At 36.5% G+C, this 21,363-nt stretch overlaps 1 protein-coding gene across 18 annotated transcripts in view; it reads left to right on the forward strand.

Annotated features, from left to right (window-relative positions):
• Window positions 1-21,363, forward strand: part of INPP4B (inositol polyphosphate-4-phosphatase type II B) — a 902,865-nt gene that overhangs the window by 615,997 nt on the left and 265,505 nt on the right. For 16 of the 18 annotated variants that reach the window (XM_058287497.2, XM_058287349.1, XM_058287627.2 and 13 more), the window contains exon 9: window positions 4,306-4,385. In XM_058287497.2, the coding sequence (XP_058143480.1) occupies window positions 4,306-4,385 (80 nt within the window). Of the gene's footprint in view, window positions 1-3,888; window positions 3,964-4,305; window positions 4,386-21,363 lie in introns of those variants that run through there. The other 2 variants (XM_012530439.4, XM_071214559.1) reach the window with 1 other exon arrangement.

A 21,363-nucleotide genomic window follows, 5' to 3' on the forward strand; every position in this document is an offset into this window, starting at 1 on the left:
GGCCTCTGTATGTTAACTAGTTCTATGGCCATGTGTAAGCCAGTTAACACCTATGGCTCCTCGTTCCTACATCTCCAGACTCAAAATTACTGAAGGTTCCTCCAAGCCTCCAAGCCTGAATATTCTTTGATTCCACATAGATTTTTCTTGGGCTCTTAAAAATATTCCATGTTATCTAATAAAAATCTAAGCTACATGGAACCATAGGTCACACCTGCTCAATTATAACTGCATAGGCCTTTATTGCCTACCAATCTTTTTTTTTTCCCCTTTCTTATCTAGAATTTCTTCTAATTTATATTTTCCCTGAATCTGATTTTTATTTTTAAATATACATTTTCTCTCTCTCTCTCTCTCTCTTTTTTTTTTTGCAGGCATTTCTCATAGACTTTAAAATACCCTGCCTTTCCAAAGAGCATTTTAGATAGTCTTAAATATTTTTAAGTAGCCTGCCTTCTGGGTGAATTATCCTAGCTTACATATTGATACAAGCTAATACTTATAGGGCACTTCTTATTTGCTTAGATTATTTTATCTAATCCTCACAACAATTTCTATGAGAAAGGTACAACTACCTTATATAATTTCTCAAGCAGAAGCTAAGACCTAGCATGATTGGGCAACTTGTCCAAGATGCCTGAGTTTTTGAGAAGGCAAGGAAATACTTGCCCAGATTTCCCTTTCTCAATAGAGTAATTGACTTAGTTCCATATTTCTGGCCTCTGAGCTCCAGCTGTAGGGAGTCTGCAGATTTTTGTCTTCTTTTTCCCCCCTTGTATTAGAGCTCCCAGTATAGGACATTGAAGAAGAGAATTATAAAATATCATCTAAGAAGAGACTAGAAACATTGTCCCTTGAATAATATTTGAAATATTTTTTTAATTAATGAAGTTTTCTTAAATTTTATAATTATGATTATAGTGGCAACAAAGGTAAAATGACTTTATATTAAGTTATGCTTTTACATTAGTGCTATGCATTTCCTTCCATGGGAATTTAAGTTTCAGAAATAGAGAAGACTGTTTTCCCTCTAATTCATTCTTTCATGCTGATTTCAATGAATATTCATGTAGATGAATAATTTGTTTTCCACCTCTGGAGGGGTAGTGGTGATCTACTTTTATTTATATCAATGTGAAGCAAACAAACAAAATCCTGCTAGAAAGTAAATTATAGGCAATTCCATTGCTGATGTTGCAGTATGAAACAATTCTACATTGTCCTTAAAATTTTTGACTTAATCAATGCATTTTATGCAATATGATGACCCAGTGTAGAATTAGTTTAAAAATAAGAATATATTTATATCCAAATAACACCTCCTGCTGTTTGTTGAGATTTCGTAATTTATTGCAGTAATGTTATTACCAATACTGATTTTTTTAAAGATTTATTTATTCATTTATCCCCCCACCCCCCCATTGTCTGCTCTCTGTTTCCATTCACTGTGTGTTCTTCTGTATTTGCTTGTCTTCTCTTTAGGCAGCACCAGGAACTGATCCTGGAACCTTCTGGAGTGGGACAGAGGGGCTCAATCTCTTGCGCTACTTCAGCTCCCTGGTCTGCTGTGTCTCATATTGTCTCTCCTCTGTGTCTATTTTTGTTGTGTCATCTCTCCTCTCAGCCAGCACTCCTGTGCGAGCCAGTACTCCACTCAGGCCCGCTTGCTGTGTAGGCCAGCTCGCCTTCACCAGCAGGGTCCAGGAATTGAACCCTGGACCTCCCATCTGGTAGACAGGAGCCCATTTGCTTGAGCTACATTCATTTCCTAACATGGATTTTTAAGAGGCTGTATTCTTGGTATAAGCTCTCTTATCATTTGAGATGAAGCTTGTGGCTGACAGTTATGATGGAAAAGATTAGCTCGTGGCCATTGTTCTTAGCATACTCATTCTACTCACAGTTCAGCAGTCAACTTATCACAAGGCCCCTCTCTTCCAGATACTGCTTTTGGCACAAGGATGAACAAGCTAAGGTCACTGCTTCCAAAGGAAGTCCTGGTCTGGTGGACAGGACAATCAGTGGATTGTGGTCACACACTTTACTTGCAGCTGTGCCTCATGGTGTGCTGTAACTCAAGTCTGAAAATAGCCTTTCCACCTGTCTGTTGTTGACACATTCCAATCTGGGGTATTTCTGCTTCTATTGCCAAAAATACTACAAGAATATCATGGCATGGGGTGGGTAGTTATGTTTTATTAATTCTAAAACTATTTCTACCTTCAAACTTTCAAAAGGCAAAGAGAAATTTAATTTGAAATTTGGGGGCAACGTGAACTTTCCGACTGGTTACAAATTTTCTTTGAGTGTGGATAATGAGTGAAATGTTGAAAGTTAAAATTAAAAAATAAACCCTGATTACCAATGAAAGAGAAGATGAGGTAATTTTCTCTTTAAAATGTAAAAGACTACAGTGAAACTCACTATCACAGTTTAAAATCTGCACGCTATGAAAACTGTTTTGATTTCCCACATTTATTGAATTACAGTAGTTTATAATAAATACCTGCAAAAAGAACATTTCTCCCATTTCTCATAGAAGACTTACTTGGAGCTACTCTCTGTGTCATTAATTCATTCTTTGTCAAAAAATATTTTTCAAGTGCCTACTGTGTTCTAGGCAGTGGGGATGCACCAGGAAGCAAAATAAATAAAGCTACTTGTTGAGCTTCAATTCTCAATTTATTTTGAGGAGATGGGAGAAAAAATAATAAGTAATTAAATTTATAATATTTCAGGTGGTGATAAGTACCAACAGAGAAAATTAAAATGGAGAAAGGAATAGAGAAGAACAGAGCATTTATGTGGAAGAAGGGTGCTCTTTTTATTTAGGATTGTTCTAGAAGACCCTCTAATGAGAGGACATAAATATTTTGTTTGGCTGGATCTCTCTTAGGCTTTCTCTGCCTCTTGTTGTAAAGTCTGGGACTTTCATTCTGCATGATTTATCCCTTCTCTGCCTTCATTTATCCTTCTATCCCCATTGATCTTTCGTCAGACCTTGCTTAAACCCTCTAATTTCACCTAATATATATTTTTTCTGCCTAATATTTTAATCTCAGAATCTTCTCATTTTGGTTATTCTGTATCTATATCAGCTCTTTCCATTTCCAGTTAATTAACTGGGTATGTCATTAATAACAAACATATAGGCACCTCCAACTTTAGAACTGAGATACATTTGAAATATTGGCCTTTAAGTCTTCTGGAACCAGCTTCTCTGAGTTTGATCTTTGAAAAGAGGGAAACAAAGTTCCGATCTATAGATTTTCTTTCATCCTCCCAGTATAGACATATCCTTTCAAGCATGCAGTGACTGCATGCTTTCCTCTGAAAAAACCTAATTGTCCTCATACCACTTAGGTCCAACTCATCATTCCAGTGCAGCCCAGCAGCAAACCTGAGAAGAGGGAATGTTCTGGAAGGTGTAGCATTGACCTCTTGTGGAGTATTAGGATGTGGTAGGAAGCATTAGCCGAGGAAATAATATGAGATTGACCTTGAGGGGAGAATGAGAAATCTTATTTATTGTATACCATAATATTGTGACTTTTGAATCAGAAGTAGCCAGGGATATTAAAAAGAGATAAAAGATTTTACCCCAGAAAATAAAAAAAAAACAATTTACAGTTTTATTCTTTCCATTGTGAGTCAAAAAGTATAGAAAGTAGATATTTACACAGAATCAACACACAGCATGATAAGTTAAAAAGGCAATTTTAGAAAATGCAGCAGGATGAGTACCATTCCTTTTATTTGTGTTGGAATGAAATTGTCCCATGCTAGTATAGGAAACAAATGCTTTAAACGTTGTTATGATTGGGAAGAAATATAGCATTTCTATTTATAACTTGTACAGAGTCCCACATAAAAATAGCTTCAACTAACAGATTTGCTCATATCTGGAATACCAAGTTATTGCTGCCAGTGATTTGAGGAATTCTAAAAAGAATAAGGGCATTGGTAAATATTTAAAGCTTAGTATTATTATTATTATTTTTTTACCCCAGTTTTCACATGAGAAAAAAAATTAGTGGAAAAGTCCTAGCTACTGTATGATATAGCTTGCTGTTTTTTTCAGGCTATTGGTCTCTTTGTTTTTAATGAAAAGGAATCATTTGTTCCTCTAAAGCCTGCCCCGTGAGGTGGAGTTGATAATTGTATCTCTGTCTGTGAAATATTTGCTGGCTAATAGATTTAATATTTCATTCTTCTAAAGAATAATTTTGTTTGATTTTTGTGACAGCAAAAATGTTCTGAACATCAGGAATTAATGAAAAATTTTTCATTCTCTTTCATTTTTAGCGAAGCTTCTTGGGCTATGCAAGTTTTAAAGTGGGAGAGCTGCTGAAGTCAAAGGAGCAACTGCTCGCCTTGAGCCTGAGGTGAGTCTCTTTGTCTCCAGAAATGTTGCTCATGTTAATAACTCATGATATTTTTTGAAGGCTGGAAGGGTTTGAATGTCACAATTCTTGCAGATGTTTTGAATGTCAACTCTCAAATGTCTTACATTCCCCATCACAACTAGTTTTAGTGAAGCAGCAATTATTCTAGTTCACATTCAAGTTCATGTCTTAGGTTATGAAAAGTATCAGACCTTGTTGGAAAAAAAATTACAATATCATTAAAGTGATAAGATTATTTGAAAGTGAGAAAGTAAATAGAAATGCTAATCATGTTATTAAATGATCTGTTAATTATCAAAATGTTACTTTTTAAGTCAAGTACATTTCTAGGATTGAAATATGTTAAGGGCAACAATGTGGCTTTATGATAGAGGGTAAGCTGATTATTCTTTTTTAGCTTGCTTTTTTGCTGTGTTAGTAATTATTAACTATTTGTATGGATCATAGCTATTTGGAGTATGAATACAATTAGTATTGATATAGAGCATGCGATCACAGCCATTAGGAAGCCACATAATATTTTAATACTGAAAAAAGAATATTACAAAGTAGAATAAATATTTCTTTTTAACTTCGTAATAAATTTAAAACAATATCATGCTGTTTTCTTATTAAATAATAACATTTAAACTGGTATCTATATGGATACCTTGCAATGTTTGTTCAGCATAAATGAATATAAAAATTGTATAGAACACTGTAAATCTTAAGAAGCTCTTGTTTTGATGAGTCGTAGACCACTTTCAGGGAAGAGACAATGCCTTACGTTTGTATGCTACCTCTACTTCCCTCAGGGACCACTCAAAACCCACATTTTATTTCAGTAAAGATGTGACTTATGCTGGAAACTGCACTGCTAGCTTTCTCTTTTCCTGATTTTTCCTGATCTTTAGAGCTTTTCATTTAAAAGATGGTGTGAAGTAGTTTGAAGTAAGTAATACTCTAAGCAGAAAAATGAGTGTTGGTAGACACCTATGAGACTCTCATCTCCCTCTAGCTTCCTTTAGGTCCTGTCTCTTAAACATCTGTTGTTTTGTTGCTGTTGTTGTTGTATTTTGTTTGGGAAGATACTTAAAACTTTTTACAGTGTTGTGATGCTCTTCCCAATAAAATTTTACTTCTGTTATTATTTCCAGTTTGAAAGTATAAAAGGGGTAGCTGAAGGGCTAACTATCAGTGTTCCTGATAGCCTAAGAATACCTGTTACCAGCCCAGCATGACCAGCAGCTCTCATCAGCATGGCCCTGGGTTCATACCTTGAAATGCCAAACACTGAGCTAACTTAGAACTCCTAGCAGACCACATGCTTTCTAGTTACCTAGATACAGAGCACTTGCTTCCTTATCTCAGTGATCTAAACCACAGGACTGATTATACTCTAACTGTCATTGTCACCGCACTGCACAACGGTACATCATTTAGATGCTGATTGTGAAACAGAAATCAAGGGACTAGAAATTCTTAGTGGAACAAAAATTAGTGAACACATTCAGTATCTTAGAGGAAGGATGGCAGCAGAGGGTCAAGTTAGAATAAAAAGGTAATGTATTAATTTCAGATGTCGACAGCATCAAGATGAAATTTCTACTTTTTAACTAATACCCCTGATTTCTAGTCATTTGACTTTGATTGTATAAAGGATAAATAAATTCCACAATAAAGAACTGAGTCATTTATACAAAATAATTTTGAGAAACCAATTTTGAAATAGCTAAGTTGTTATTTTCTCCTTTTCGTATTTTGCCAAGTACATGGACTTCTGTCTCTATGAACCAGACAGATTATAGACTGATCATAGCCTTCCGCTTTCTGGTATAGAGTTCTGTTTTGTTTTTTTTTTAATTTCTCATGTAATTTATCTTCTGTCCACTGCCTCTGTGTTCTCTGTGGTACTGAGTTAGAAGAAAATTAGGTCAGGAACATTTTTCTGTGTGTGGAGGTGCTTTAATATTCCTTTGCACTGATTATATCTGACTTGTTTTTTCAGGCATTGTTTTTTTCAAACAACAAAATTCTTAGTTTTCTGTAAAAAACAAATTCACAGAAATCAGGGCATATGTATAGGCACCATCCTCTGCTTCAGCTTCCTTAATCTGTGTAGTTCTGCTTGTGCTCACTGTCCCTTTATGTACGTTCTAATCGAGTATTTTGGATTTTAAAATGCTCAGACTAGTTTCACAGAGCACCATGGTTTACTATGGCTACTGTGTCATGTGCAGTTCGAAATGGAGATCAGATGCATAGAATTATTTTCTTCCATAGAAAATGTAAAGGGGCAAGAAGGAAATGTGTGTCTACTTTGTAGATTTTGGCTCAAACATCATAAACTGTAATACTGTGTATTTTTGAAGTTGTAGGTTTTTTAACTTATTTGCATATATTGGGGATAGTGCTCCCAATATATAAAGTGGTTTCTACTCATGTTATTCAATACTATGCTTCTACATAAATGCTCTAGCATCCCAGTTGGTTTTGCTATCATTACTCAGTATATGTGTTTTTTTTTTAAATTTTGCTTTTTTAAAAGTTTTTTTTTAAAAGAAGCTTTAGATTACAAAAATGTTACATCAAAAATAGAGGATTCCCATATACGCCCCCCCTTCTCCCTCCCACTTTCCCACATTAACAACATCTTTCATTAGTGTGGTACATTTGTTACAAATGATAAACACATATTGAAGCACTGCTACTAACCATGGTCTATAGTTTACATTACAGTTTATATTTTGTACTGCACAATTTTATACTTTTGGACAATATGTATAATGGCCTGTATCCATCATTGCAATGTCATGCAGGACAACCTCAGTGTCCCCCAAGCACCCCATAGTACATCTATTCTTCCCTCTCCCTCCCCTCAGAACCTCTGGTAGCCACTGCCTGTATATCAATGATACAAGTTTTTCCATTGTTAGAATAATAATGTCTATTTTAGTCCATAGCGAATTCCTTCCTTATGTTTGTTCATTCCTCAACCTTGAGAATTTTGGGATGGTGATGCCTATCCTGAGTCTGATTGAGAGGAGGCTTAGATCCCATGGGGCAGATGGACAGGGTGCTGAATTCCTGACCTTGTCTGTCCTGCCTGTGGTGTCCAGATGTCTCCAGAGCCCTCAGGAGCCCAACTGTTTGAGGCACTGTTCACTGTGGCAGTCAATGAAATCAGGCTGAGAAGTGCATAAGCATAGTCACTGGAAGAACCTTCTGACTCACTTTGAAATCTCTTAGCCATAAAAACTCACTTGTATTTAATATTTCTCCCTTTTGGTCAAGGTCTTTTTCTAGATTCATTGCTAGTTACTTGGCATTAGTCTCTTTTCTCTGCACCTTTGCTTTACTCCTTTACTTTCGGTAGTTGCTATCTCTCTGACATCTTGTAGATTTCATTTATATTTTCTGTTTGGTTCTCTACTTCATTGTTGTATAACTTCATCTCCCACAGTATAATGTAAACAAAGTTGGGTCCTTGTATAGAGGTTTATAATTGTAGACATGAAATAAAAGGAATAGTGTTATAATAATAACAAGTATGTGCTCTATGCTCTGATAAGTTTATTGAACAAGTTGAGTTATTGTCCCCTACCAACTAGCCTATGATATTATTATTTCCCCTATTTTATAAATTTAGAAACTGAAGTATAGAAAGCAGTTCTGTAGCTTGTGTAATGTCACAATGCTCATAAATGGGAGAGCCAAGGTATGAAGCCACACATTTCTGTCTGCAAAGCTTGTGCTCTTAATGACTCACTTCTTGTCTCCTTTTTAAAGGAGAAAACTGAGAACCAGTTAAAAGATATTTCACACATCACATAACTTGTTAGTGGCAGAGTTAAGCAAAGACTCAAGTGTAGGGCCAGTTGTCCATTGTTTCTTCCATGTTTAATTTCACCACAGTGCTTGGTCTTATAGTACATGGTGACTCCATAAGCATTGACATACCATGGAGAGCTCAGGAATGTTGTCCATTGCAGAAACCAGGTACCAGATTGCTAGTTTCTGGGGAGAGTGGAAGCTGTGAGGTCTATCCTCACTTCAGAACCCTGGCATTATCAGGCCCTAAAGCTGGTCTGCTGCTCAAGAACCTGACAGTTATTTGCTCTACCAAACTGATCTGAATCTCTTGGGACCTACACATGGAAATTTTGAACGTCTTAATTAGGAGTATCTTATAGTTTAATAACAGAATGGAAAAGTTAGATCTGTCTCTTGCAATAATGTTAAAGGATAGGGGAAAATAATATTGTTCTTAAAGTATCCAACCAACCATAAGATCCACACCCCTCCCCCCCCCCAAAAAAAAAGTAAAACTTGTTTCCTAGGACATCTTACAGGAAGTGAAATAGATGGAAGTGTTTCATCTGTGTCTGAGCTTTGTTGTGTCTCTTCTTGGCTTGGATTTCATTCAGTACTCATTCATTCAACCATTTATTATGAATTTTTCATATGCCAAGTGTTTGATAGGTTTTCAGCAAATTAGAAGATGGTAGCAGAGTTAATATTTTGCAGTTTCTGTTCTAATAGCATTACTAATACAAAATATCATTTGTTGAGTAACTGCTAGCATGTGAGGATATACTAGGCAACTTTCATGCATTATTTTATTTAAACTATGCAGGATTAGATTTTATAACATCTTGTCTGAAATTTCACAGCTGGGGATTGTACAAGAGTATTAGAGTTCAGTTTGGTAAACTCCAGAGTTTGCTGTTTCTATTTTACTGCCTCACAGAAAGCTGACAATCTAATAGAATCTGCAATACATATTTGTTGGAATTTTGGTTCAGGATAATGAACTCATTATTTTATGGAACCTAAATGTAAATCTGTACATTTCAGGGTGAAAGTCACCTCAAATTGATGACTATAATGTAGTCACAGTATTAAAGCATATCTGAGACAGGTAACATTCAAAGTAATAGTAAGTGGTAGATGGTATCCTGATGGGAAGACTGAAATCTTACTAAGAATTTACACATATTTCAGTATACGTCACTTTACCTTGAGTTTTTGTCTTGCCACAGAAAATTTCAGCTCATTTTAGCAAGTGTTCTATTATTTCTTTTGGAAATTTCTACATGTAACTTCTATAAGTTAAGCGAACGTATTTTATGAAGGATGGTGGGATTAAAAGTCTTAAAAACAGAGGTGGGACATGTCTGACAGACAACAAGTCTGACAGACAACATGACCGCAAGACCCCCTGAGACCTTGACTTTTACCTTGAGGTACAGTTACGACTCTTTCCTGGTTGAGGGGAAGCCTTGAATATTCCAAACAGGCCTCAACATTGGCCCCCACCATTGGTGGGGTAACCAGTAACAGCTGGGGCCCCTCCCCTTGGCATTATCAAGAGGAGGAATAAATAATAGCATAAAAGGTGACCACACAAGCCAAAACCCATGCTCTCTGCCTAGAGGAGACCACACCAAATGCCAAATATAGGTATGTAATTCCGTCCTTTTCTCCCATTTCTCAGCAAGCTCTGCTCTTTCCCCCCAATAAATTCTTTTTCTGACCTAATTAAAAAGAAAAAAACAAAACAAAATAAAACAACAACAAAAAAATGCAGGAACATTTGTTTATAAAAAGAAAATTTATGCTTTCTTTTAATTTATTATCTCTGCTGTATTTACACTAGTGCTTTTGTGGAGCAAAAAACAAGACTCTGATGAACCTAAATAGACATATGGTGTTATGTTTTATAATATGCAGATACCCGTGAGCGGCAATGAAAGAAATAATTAGACTACTGTTTATTTTTAAAATTTCCCTATCTTATGTAATATTTATATATGTATGCATATATTCATATACATATATCATAAATTTTGTGTGGATGGATATGTTTGTCCACCTAATATTTATTTATTTTCCATTGTTGTCAAATATTTGTGTTTACAGAAGGTGAGATTCAAATTATGAGATCTTTAAGGGTTTACTTTTTGGTGTTTTACTTAATTTACTTAAACACACACACACAATCTCACATGCTCAGACAGACTTCAATTTGTTTTCTTTAAAAAAAAAACACATATTTTTAATCTCCCAATAGCATATCCTTAATTTGAGAGCTGGAAGTAATGAAAAGGAGAGGCTTCTTAGGCTAGACTGTATGTTCTTTATACAAGCATACTATGATTGGTAAAATGATTAAATTGTCATAGTGCTTTACAGATTGGAAGGCCACGCATGTTCTAGAGACTACAGGGAAATGAGCAGAATAAGATTGTTCTGGACTCCTGTAGGTAGCTCTGAGCACTCAATGACTTGAGACCACCCGAGACTGTCAATTTAACAGTAGAGTTTTCAAATGGAATTAAACTTTCTTAGAGCTTTAATTTCCTACTTCTACTCTTTTTTCTTTTTCCTGCACACAAATAAAGGCTATGGAGGTCTTTTTACTTTAAGACCAACTACATTCTTTAAAATCCTGTGTATGGTGAATTATTCTATAATGGCGTATTTTCTTATCAGCATCTATTTGAATTTCAGCGATGTCAAAAAATAACATCCAAGAATCTTAATTGCCATGTATATTTGCATACATTTCATTCTCTTTCAAAAGTCTTGGCAGTTAGTATATTTAGGTACTAGAAACTAGGGTAACACAGAAAATTCTGATGTTCTCAGCATCAGTGATTTTTTTGCCAGTGTTTGAAATATTTTTTATACTAAATAAGATCAGTAGACCTTGACTGGCAGCCAATAACCCCTCTTTGAGAGAAGCAGCATTTCTTCTCTGAGAGAAATAGCATGTTTGTGATTATTTTAAAACAGAATAGCATTATACTTTATTGAATGCACAAATGGAAATGTTGCAGAATGAAGATGGCATGCAAAAAAGTAACTTGATTGTTACTATTGCGTAGAAAAAGCTAAAAATCTACCCCATGAACTCTGAAAGCAATGCATAAGAACACTGCATTTTCCTCTTGGAATGAAGAAGCAAGACAACAAACAAGGGAGCATGCAAATGCATACTAATGACTGATGAAGATATATGTACTCAAGGAGAGCCTCACATCCCTGGGCTGCTTCCTTCTCCATGCTTTTGACATGGTTCAAATGATGGCTGCAGGAGCATTGTCCATGAGTGTTCTGTTATGCACTGCCTTGGACCTCATAATGTAGGGATAGGCTCAACACTAGTTGAGGCTGATGGTGTATATGTTTTATCTTATTTAATATTCCAATGATCTTGTCTGGATGGTGATATCATTTCTCTTTTTCAAATAAGAAAACTGAGGAAGAGAAGTTTGACTTCCTTGCAGCACACAGATGGGAAGGGGATGGAGAATGTGGGTAGAGAAGACAGGCTTTTGATAACAAGCATTTCCAAAGGAATATGTATTTTGTTTAGAATTGTAGAACTCAAGAATTTTACAAACCAGAAGGGACCATGAAGCCGGCACACCAACTTCTTCCTGGACCCCTCAATGAATGGAAACTAAACCTCAATTTTCAGACAAGTCTAGTGTTAGAAAATTATTCTTATTTTATCCTAGATTTTTATATCTGTACCATGGTCTCACTTTTCTTCCCTGGAGTCAAGGGGAACAAGTGTCAGCCTTTTGTCTAAGACCACATTTGAAAGCAGCTCTTCTGTCCAACTTTAAATTTCTCAGAGGAAATGTGAGGTACTACAAAGAACAGCAGATTTTCACCCCAGGCACATTGTCTATTCTGTTTGACATCTGTTAATGGAAGTAATAATTACCTTCCTCATAGGGTAGTTCCAGGCAATTAATAAATGCAGGTGAAGTTCCCAGCAGTGCTTTGGATTAGAGGAAAAAAACCCACTCTCTACATTTTCTTTTCTTTACTTCTTGCATTAAAGTCCCTAATTTCATCAGCCATCCTTTAATCTTTTCTGTGCTTGATTAGTTTGTTGAAGCACTTTATAAAATGTGACTTTCAGAATTCTCTATACTTGGTCAGATTAATTGCCAAAGGGTTGATTTAACCATTGAGCTGGACATTACATTTCTATAATCCAAGGAATGGATACCTACCTGAAACCTAAATTCTGTCTTTAACCATTCCAGCATCATATTTGTCTTGTATTCATGGGGCAGGTATCAGTAAGAGGCATATAAAGAACAGTATTCTGGAATTCTACTGGAATTATTTTGCCTAGAAACTTCAGGAAAAGAGTATTAAAATCAGGACAAGAATCTATAAATTTAACAGAGTGTGTCAACTGCATTTAGAGTTTACTGTTGCATTTAATCGCTAGATAGTTCAAAAACTGCTTATGGAAGTATATTCAAGAGGCATTTCTCAGCTGGAATGTGAGAATAAAGGGCGACATCAGTTACAGAAGTAAGGTCATTTGGTAATGACACTGATTATGTTCTTTTCTGGAGCTGGATTATTGTCCTTTAGGGACACAATTGCTAAAATTATTAAAAGATTCTAACAAAAGCCACTTTGTAATAACTGTGATTTCATGCCAATTCATTATAATATTGGAGAAGAGTGCAAAGTGTACAGATATGATGGAATTAGGACAATAGAGAAATAAAAGGAGCTCGTGGTTTAGAGGCATACCCGAGCCCAAATTCTGGCTCTTCTTTTTCCTAGCTGGGTGCCTGATTTCCCTGAGCTTCAGTTTTCTTTGTTGTTAAATGAAGAGGACAGTGGTGCCCGCCTCACAAGGCTGTTGAGAGGACCACGTGAGTTGCTAACGTAAAATGTTTTAAACAGTGCCTGGCATATAGTATGTGCTCAATAAGTGTTAGCTACTATTTTTATGTTTTCTTTGCTGTTTAGCTTCTCTATTTCTCTAACCTCAGCCTTTTGTTATAGTTGTTTGTTTTTCAGGATAGGATTAGGTCTGAATCAGGGTCTGAGGCAAATGAGGTGTACCTCATGCAACCTGTTATTATGTTTACTATTATTATTACCAGCATTATTATTTTTCATTTCATTCAACTAGACTATCTTTCATTTATAACTTAAATGACTTTGAAGTTATATATTCAGCCTCTTTCTTCTTCTTTATGTTCCTAATCCATTTTCATGAGGCTGTAGGTATGACCATGGAAACCAATTAGCACTTTCTTAGCTTGCATTATTCAAAAGATATCCCTATTCATCAAATTGCAAATTGGTTTAGAGTTTTCAGTCACTGAAGGGACAGCACATTCTTTGAGCACACTTCAATAGGTCCTCAATTTGTATAGAAAGGCCTTAAATCTTCTTTAAAATGCAAACCACATAAAGTTAATGTCTGTACACAAAGACCTACCTGCTTAAGAAGTGTGAGAGCTAATTTAGCTTCAAAGATAATTGGCAGGAATGATTAGGCCTGCAAGACCTGAAAAACTTGTATTGGTTTTGCCAATATTTACCAAAGTCCCTTTCATTATTATTACCCTGCATTTCTGCTGTTCTGGACACATTTATATCAGCATTTTCCAAGCTGTGTTTTGGAACATCAGTATCCTTCAGTTATTAGTGTATAGAGTTCTATAATCAAATGTTTGAATATGCTATGTTTAAAAAAAAAGTGAAGTGGGTTCCCTTCCTGTAGAACTCTTGGAGCCTTCTTTAGTCCTTCATGGCCCTTTGGGATTGGAAGGGGGCACATGGTGCCTGCAGCTTTCCCACAGCAGTTTGAATGCAAGAAGCTTTCTGCATGGGACACCCATTACTAGTTTATTAGAAACTATGATCCAAGAAACACAAGTACATAATTTCAAAAATGCCCATTTAGACCAAAACAAAACCAAAAAACAAACAAACAAAAAAACACAAAGTATTTTCCAGAGAGCAAGGAAGAACACACACACAAAACCTGTGTCTGTTAATCTATAATCCATTTTTCCCACCATAAATGTGTTCTCTGACACACATAGCTGCAGGCAGGCTTCTGGTATTCACCTACATGAAGACTGGCTGTCATGCTTGTTCTCACTCTTGTCCCTATCCACAGGCAGGGGCACACCCACTGTGTTTCCCCTAGTCTACAGCGATTATCCCCTGTGGCATATTATACTCAAGCCCATAACCTGTATAGACACAAATGTGTGAAATTTGTACAAAATGTATGGGAAAGAAGTGGCAATATAGATAATTTCTTGTTCATGTCCATTAACAGAATTCTTTTTAAGCTTGGTTAGGTATATACATACTTATTTTCACAATCACCTAGTATTATAACTACCCCAAACTGAATTTTGCTCTTCCCCTGAAAGCTCTACCTTTTGGTGATTTTCCTTTCTTGGTCAAACTGAGAGTCATCAGGTCTTCTAAATGTAGCTTGAACTAGAAACCTCAGCATCATCTTTGACTTGTCCCTTCTAATTGTGTTCTTTTCCTGCTTGAAACTTTATATGCCATCCTGCCCTCCCCTAAAAAAAATATGGGCATGAGCATGGGTACATAAATACCTCAGCCAAAGTACAGAAGGTTCTCCATTCAAAGCCTAGTATAAATCTCTCTTTTCAGCCTTATCTATAGCCATGCCCCATTATGTCACTGGTCACCACTTAATCCCTCACGTATAGCAGCGTACGCATTCTTAAACACTTTCTAAGAGTGGGAGTCAGGGTCACTGTATGTCTCAGGAATCCTTTCTTCCCATGTTCTTTGGAGTTCAGTTTCAACTTCTGCCAGCCAGAAAGTCACCACACAGTCATGTCTAGATGTACAGATGATTCGCCTTAGAATCTTCCCCTACCCAATGTATTTTTTTCCCTTCATTTTCCAGATAGATGTCTTACCCATCCGGAAGAAATGGGAATTCTCTGAATTTATTCTCACTAGGAACTGCGTGGTAACGGTCTCCAGGTTGTTCCATTCAAAAGTCTGGCACCATCCTCCACCACAGCTTGCCATTAACTCCTTAATTTCATATGACCAAATGAATGTCATTTTCTTATCCTCAGGTTTTTGAGTAGGCACTAGAAGAAGCACGTCAGAATCCATCATTCCTGTTCTAGCAAACAGAGGCCTGATGATCACTAAAAAGTCACCATGTCTTTTTTCCCCCACTTTTAAGTTTTTTTTAAAGATACTTTGATGACATAAATGTTACAGAGTATATCTAGGGGATCCCATATGCCCTGCTCCCCATACCTCCCACATTTTTCCCACACTAACTTCTTTTGTTAGTGTAATACATTCGTTGCAATTGATAAACGAACATTTTGGAGCATTGCCACTAAGCATGGATTATAGTTTACATTGTAGTTTATACTCTCTTACGTTTGACTCTGTAGGTTATGGACAGATATATAATGGCCTATTTCTGTCATTGCAATGCCATTCAGGATGATTCCTAAGGCCCGAAAATGCCTCCCTATTATGCCTGTTTTTCTCTCTTCCTAACCCCAGAACATCCAGTGGTCACTGCCTCCACAAAAATGGTATTACTTCCATTGCTAGAATCACAGTAAGTCTATAGTAGAATACTATTAAGTTTATTTTAGTCCACAATTCATTTCCCAGTCCTGAGGATACTGGGATGGTGATGTCCACTTCACCACTAATTGAGGGGAGCTTCTATCCCATGCATCGATGGATAGGACTCACTTGTTTGCAGTTGTAGGTACTCTTGATTCCTTGGTATGTTGTTTGTCCACCATCTCCTCCCCATTATTTGTCCTGGCTGAGTCAATTGAACTGGAGAGCAGGTGTTGCAACTCCATTGAGATTCAGGGCTCAGCTGGCACATGGACAGCCCAAAGATTTAAGTCCCTTAGATGTACTAATTATAGGTTCGAATAGAAGGACAGAAGATTAAAAGGTCACCATCTCTTAACTTCATTTTCAGTAAAGTTTGACTTCACTTTTCCATTTATACATTTTCTATTCTCCTTAATACATACATTTGAGTTGTGCTGGAGTTACCATCCCCGTGGGAATTTAGAAAGTTATCAGCTCCTTGACAATATATTCTTCTAATGGTATGCTCTAGCTCAGGCTTTCTGCCCTATTTTAATTCACTCTTGTCTATTTTTCTGCGGCATAGCATGGCTGTCTCTTAATAAAACTGTGGTTGAGAGAGATTGTTTGCAGTAAGGTTTCAGTAAGATAAAGAACTGAATAATGGAAAGGAAAAAGAATACCATTTTACTGAAGTAACATAGGGAACCTGAAAAAAAAATAGATAAGATTTTACGAAAGCAGAGAAGGTTGAGATCAAAGAGAAAAATACGAAAACATATACGATAAAAGAGAGTCAAACAGAAATAGAATAGGCAAGTCTGTTTTGCTTCTTTTGAGTCATTTACCTCCCATATAACTGAATTGTTTTGCTCAAGGTTGTACCACAATGGGGGATGGTTATTTCAGGCAAATAACCCAAACTCTGGTTTTGATAGGTGATCAGGGCTGCACCTTCCTAAGGACTGAGTGTCTTGGGGCACATTTTCTTTTGCTTAAGCTTATTAAACTGGGATAGAAAAAATTAAGTAATGAAGGATACATGTTCATAATAAGGTATTTCACTGACAAGTTTGTCACATTATGGAACATTTTACCATTTCATGAAGAAAATAAGATTTTTAAAAATAACGAAAACATTGAGTACTGGTTTAATTGAACTAACCTAAGTGTTACTGGGCATACATCACATGATCCAAGCAATCAAATGTCTATACTCACCTGAAGCTATGTGCTGAATATTACTTCTTTCCCACATTCATACATGTAAATTAAGAAGTAATCAAATATATTGTTTGGGATTTAATATAAAATTGACGAAGAAAGTAAAGTCAAGGTACCATAATAAACTTGGTCTAATTCTCATTCATAACAGACCAGAATAGATAATTTGAATTTTATATGTACTTCTTATCTTCCTCACTATTTCTCTGATGTAGTCTCTCTCATCAAAACAGGAAGTTTCACTTCTGTACTTAGAAATGCTATATAGTGGGGATTATTTTTCTCTTATCTGGAATTAAATTGAAGATTTTTCCCAGGACTCACATAGTAAATAGTAGAGACTATTCTTGGGTAGCTTGTTTTTTGGGCATTCTGCCAACCAACACTAAATTTCTTGGCTATTGAGACTTGCCTCTAGTACCAGTAAAAAACAAATTGCTTCTATGATCAAGGCTTTAAAGCAGTTTAAGGGTAGTTCCATGACTGCAGCATGGAAGGAACTTAGAGTTTCCATTACTGTCAGCAGAAATTAATTATTTCGTTTAAATTTCCCCATCTAGCTAGTAATGATAATAATATCATTGAAATGAGCTTAAATTATAGGTTCAAAAGTCAGATATTTTAAGAAACAGATTCTATTACACATTAATAGATTAAAGAATAAAAAGTTTTCTATCTATTCTTCCTTTAATGCCATCACCCCTTCCCCTCGTTAGCCTTGCAAACAAATATTTTTTTGAGATGATGTATTTCCTGCTGGGTTTAGTCAAAAAATACATTAAGAAAATAATAGATATATGAAGGCTGCAGGGAGGGGAAAGTGATAAAAACACATATAACTGATTTTATAATATTTGTTGTAAAACTTTTATTATTTTCTAAGAGATTGTTTCTGTAATGCCTTTAAATTCTTTAATTTTCAAGATGCTATTCATGGACATGAAATATGTCATAAATATTTCTCTGCCATTCATAGCTAAGGTGAATGAAAAATGGGAATACATATTTTATGGTGAATATGTTCCTTTTTCCCACCTCGCAGGGTCATTCCTCAATGGAAGATTTCGAGCTTTCCACCTAATGCTTCCCCACAGGGGGATGAAGTCAGAAAGAAAGGCTAATGAATGTCCAAATGCTGGGGAGTGAATCATATCCCCACAAAAGACATGTTCAAGTCCCAATGTCTAGTCCTGTGGGTGAGTTCTAAGGAGGACCTTTGAAGACGTTGTTAAACTGTGCCCAGCCTTAAGAGGGTGGACCTTATTCAGTATGACTGAAGTCCTTGTAAGCAGAGGACCCAGAAAGAGAAGTCACGGTAAGCAGCCAGAAGCTGGAAGTTAACAGAATTTGGAAGAGAATGAATACACTGACTGTCACATGTTTTTCCATATGACAGAAAATCCAAGGCACCCCAAAATTGCCAGCCATCCACCCCAGGTGGAAGCAAGCCTGTTAGCCTCTGAAACTGTAAGCTAATAAAATGCCTGTTGTTAGGCAAACCCATTTGTTTTCTTTTTCTGGGCTGCTAAAACAAATAATGTGAATTGGGTTGTATGAAACAATTGGAATTTATCTGCTCATGGTTTGAGGCTGGGAAAAATTCCAAGTCAAGGCATTATCAAAACATGCTTGCTTCCAAAAGACTTTGGCCTTCTAGAGTTGACTGCTGGCTGTCCTTGGTCCTTAGCTTGACAATGGTAAGGCACATGGTGGTGTCTCCTGGTCTCTCACTTCTCTTTGGGTTCCATTGATATTCAGCTTCTGGCTGCTCCCTCTGTGCCTCTATCTCCATCCATCTGAAATTTATTCTGCTTATAAAAGACTCCAGAAATAAGATTAAGACCCATCCTGATTGACGTGGGCTACACCTTAACTGAAGTAACCTCATCAAATGGTCCTACTTACAATGGGTTCACACCCACAGAAATGGATTAGGTTTAAGACATGCTTTTCTCTGGTATGTACAGCTCCAAACCAACACACTATTGTATGGCATTTCTTTTAGCAGCTAGGAAACGAGGACGTCAAGTGATAAGGAGGGGTTCCTTTAAGAACTAATTTTAAGGATGGGTCCCCGGCAACTATGAAACTGGAGGAGAAGCTGTGAGTGTTGCACAAGCAACATTTTATAACAGCACATGAATATTCATTCTGGGAGAGAGCTTGTCCTTCCATTTTTGAACCATGCATCTTAACAATCAGCACATAAAACCGATCTGTTAGGTTCTAGTGCAGTTGTATTATGGCCAAGAAAAGGACCTGTTAGGTCAGCTGGAACTGGAAACTAGGCCACATCACTCCACAGAATCATGGTCCCAGTTCTGCTACTAACTAGCTACATGGCCTTAAGAAATAGATTTTTTTGTACTTCAGTGTTATCACCCCTCGAGTAAGGAATCTGGATTAAATAGCTCTAGGTCCCTGGCTCTGGGGGACTAACGATTATCTCCTTTTATATCTTGCTTGAGGGATGGTGGGGCAGGAAGAGGGAAGTAATAGTGTAATATTTGGAGGACCTGATTAGTGAATTATAGAAGCTAAAATTATTGTTTTTTTTTTACTGGGTAACTGCTATGTTCCTGGAAGACAGCCCTTCAGAATCAGATTTAAAGCAGGAGTCTTCAGAAGCAGAGGTGCTGAGGAGTTCTGAAGGCATTTCAGACATCCTTGTCTGTAATTGGGATTAAAAGTAGTATCTCCTTCATAAGGTTGATATTGAGATTTTAGAAAAGCAATACATGCAGTGTGCTTAGCATTATGTCTGCTACTTAGTACTCAATCGATGTTGGTTATCATTATCATCACCATCATGTGTCATAACACTGAGCTAAACAGAGTTTTATTTTTTCATAAATGACAGCTGTTTTGCAACAACTGCAAGCTGTTTTATTCTTACCTTGTCTTTGATCATATTTATGCTTACCTCGTATTTGATCATATATTTTTCCCCCACTTATGGCCCCTGCAGTCCGATGGGTGATCACTGTCAATCCCGTTAGGAAAGTGACATTTGAGCAAAACCTGGAGGAAAAAATAATCTTGTAGATATTAGTTGCAGAAGACGGGCTCTTTCAAGCAACAGGAATAGTCAATGCAAAGGCCCTAAAGAAGGAGTTTGCCTGGTATGTTAAAGGAACTATAAAGAGGCCCCTGAGGCTAGAGTGGTGAACAAGGAGGAGAGTAGAGGCAAATAAGACCAATGAGATGGCAAGGATCCGAGAGATGTAGGGTGACCATTACTGTGCCTCCTGCTTGATTCTTCATTGACTAAAGTCAGGGGCTAGGGCAAGGTTTTGAGTGGAGGAGTGACGTGACCTATCTTATGTTTTGGAAGGATCCCTCTGCCTGCAGTGTTGAGAATACACAGACTGCAGGAGGGCACAAGTGAAAGCAGGGAGACCATTAGAAGACCACTGCCATCGTGCAAGTGAGGAGGGTTGGTGGCTTGCAGCTGGGAGGTAGTGGTGGAGGTGGCAGCAGTGGTTGCCTTCTGAATGCACTTTGAAGATGGAACTCATATCATTCCATGACAACATGGATCTGAGATATGAGAGAAAGAAAGGAGATGAAAATTATATCAAGGATTTGGACTTTGGGAAGGATGGAGTTGCCCCTAAGTGAGCAGGGAAAGCCTGCAGTGAAGCAGATTTTAAAAATAAGATTGGGAGTTCAGTTTTGAACATTGTCAAGTTCAAATGAGTTAAGATTATAAGAATGAATTAAAGAACTAATAATCAAAAACTAACAGCAACTGTATGAAGCCTTGAAACATATTTTATATTAAAAATCAACAGAAGCAGATTTCTGAATATGCAAACAGAAAAATTACCACTAACATTTTTAATATTTTAATAAGTATCAGTTGAATGCTCTCAATAAAGTTCTGTAACTAATTTGTTAAACTATAAAAGGGTGGAGAGTAGAGAGGATAATAAAGTTGAAAACATGTTGGCTTAAAGAAAAACATTCTAGATAAGAAATTGTATTTGAAACTATGGAAAATTGAATCAGTGAGGCTGAGGATAAACTCAAGCAATATTCCAAAACTGAAATATGATTACTAATCGTATCATCCCAATTCTTCCACTACCTCCACTCCCAGTACTACCATTAACAAAATATTATTAATTTGCTGAGTGCTTGCACAGACTCATTTAAACATTTTACAAAGTAGGTAATATTATTATTCCCATTTTATAGGTGATGAAATTAAGCTTGAGGAGTTAAGTAGATTGCCCAATATTTTATTGTTGGTAAGTTCTAGAGAAAATGGGAAAAAAAAATAGATGGGTGAAATGAGAGAGTAGATAATTCATAGGCAGGCCAATTTTTAGGGATATAA

This window comes from Dasypus novemcinctus, chromosome 1 (genome assembly GCF_030445035.2).
Source record: "Dasypus novemcinctus isolate mDasNov1 chromosome 1, mDasNov1.1.hap2, whole genome shotgun sequence".
Classification (NCBI taxonomy): Eukaryota; Metazoa; Chordata; class Mammalia; order Cingulata; family Dasypodidae; genus Dasypus; species Dasypus novemcinctus.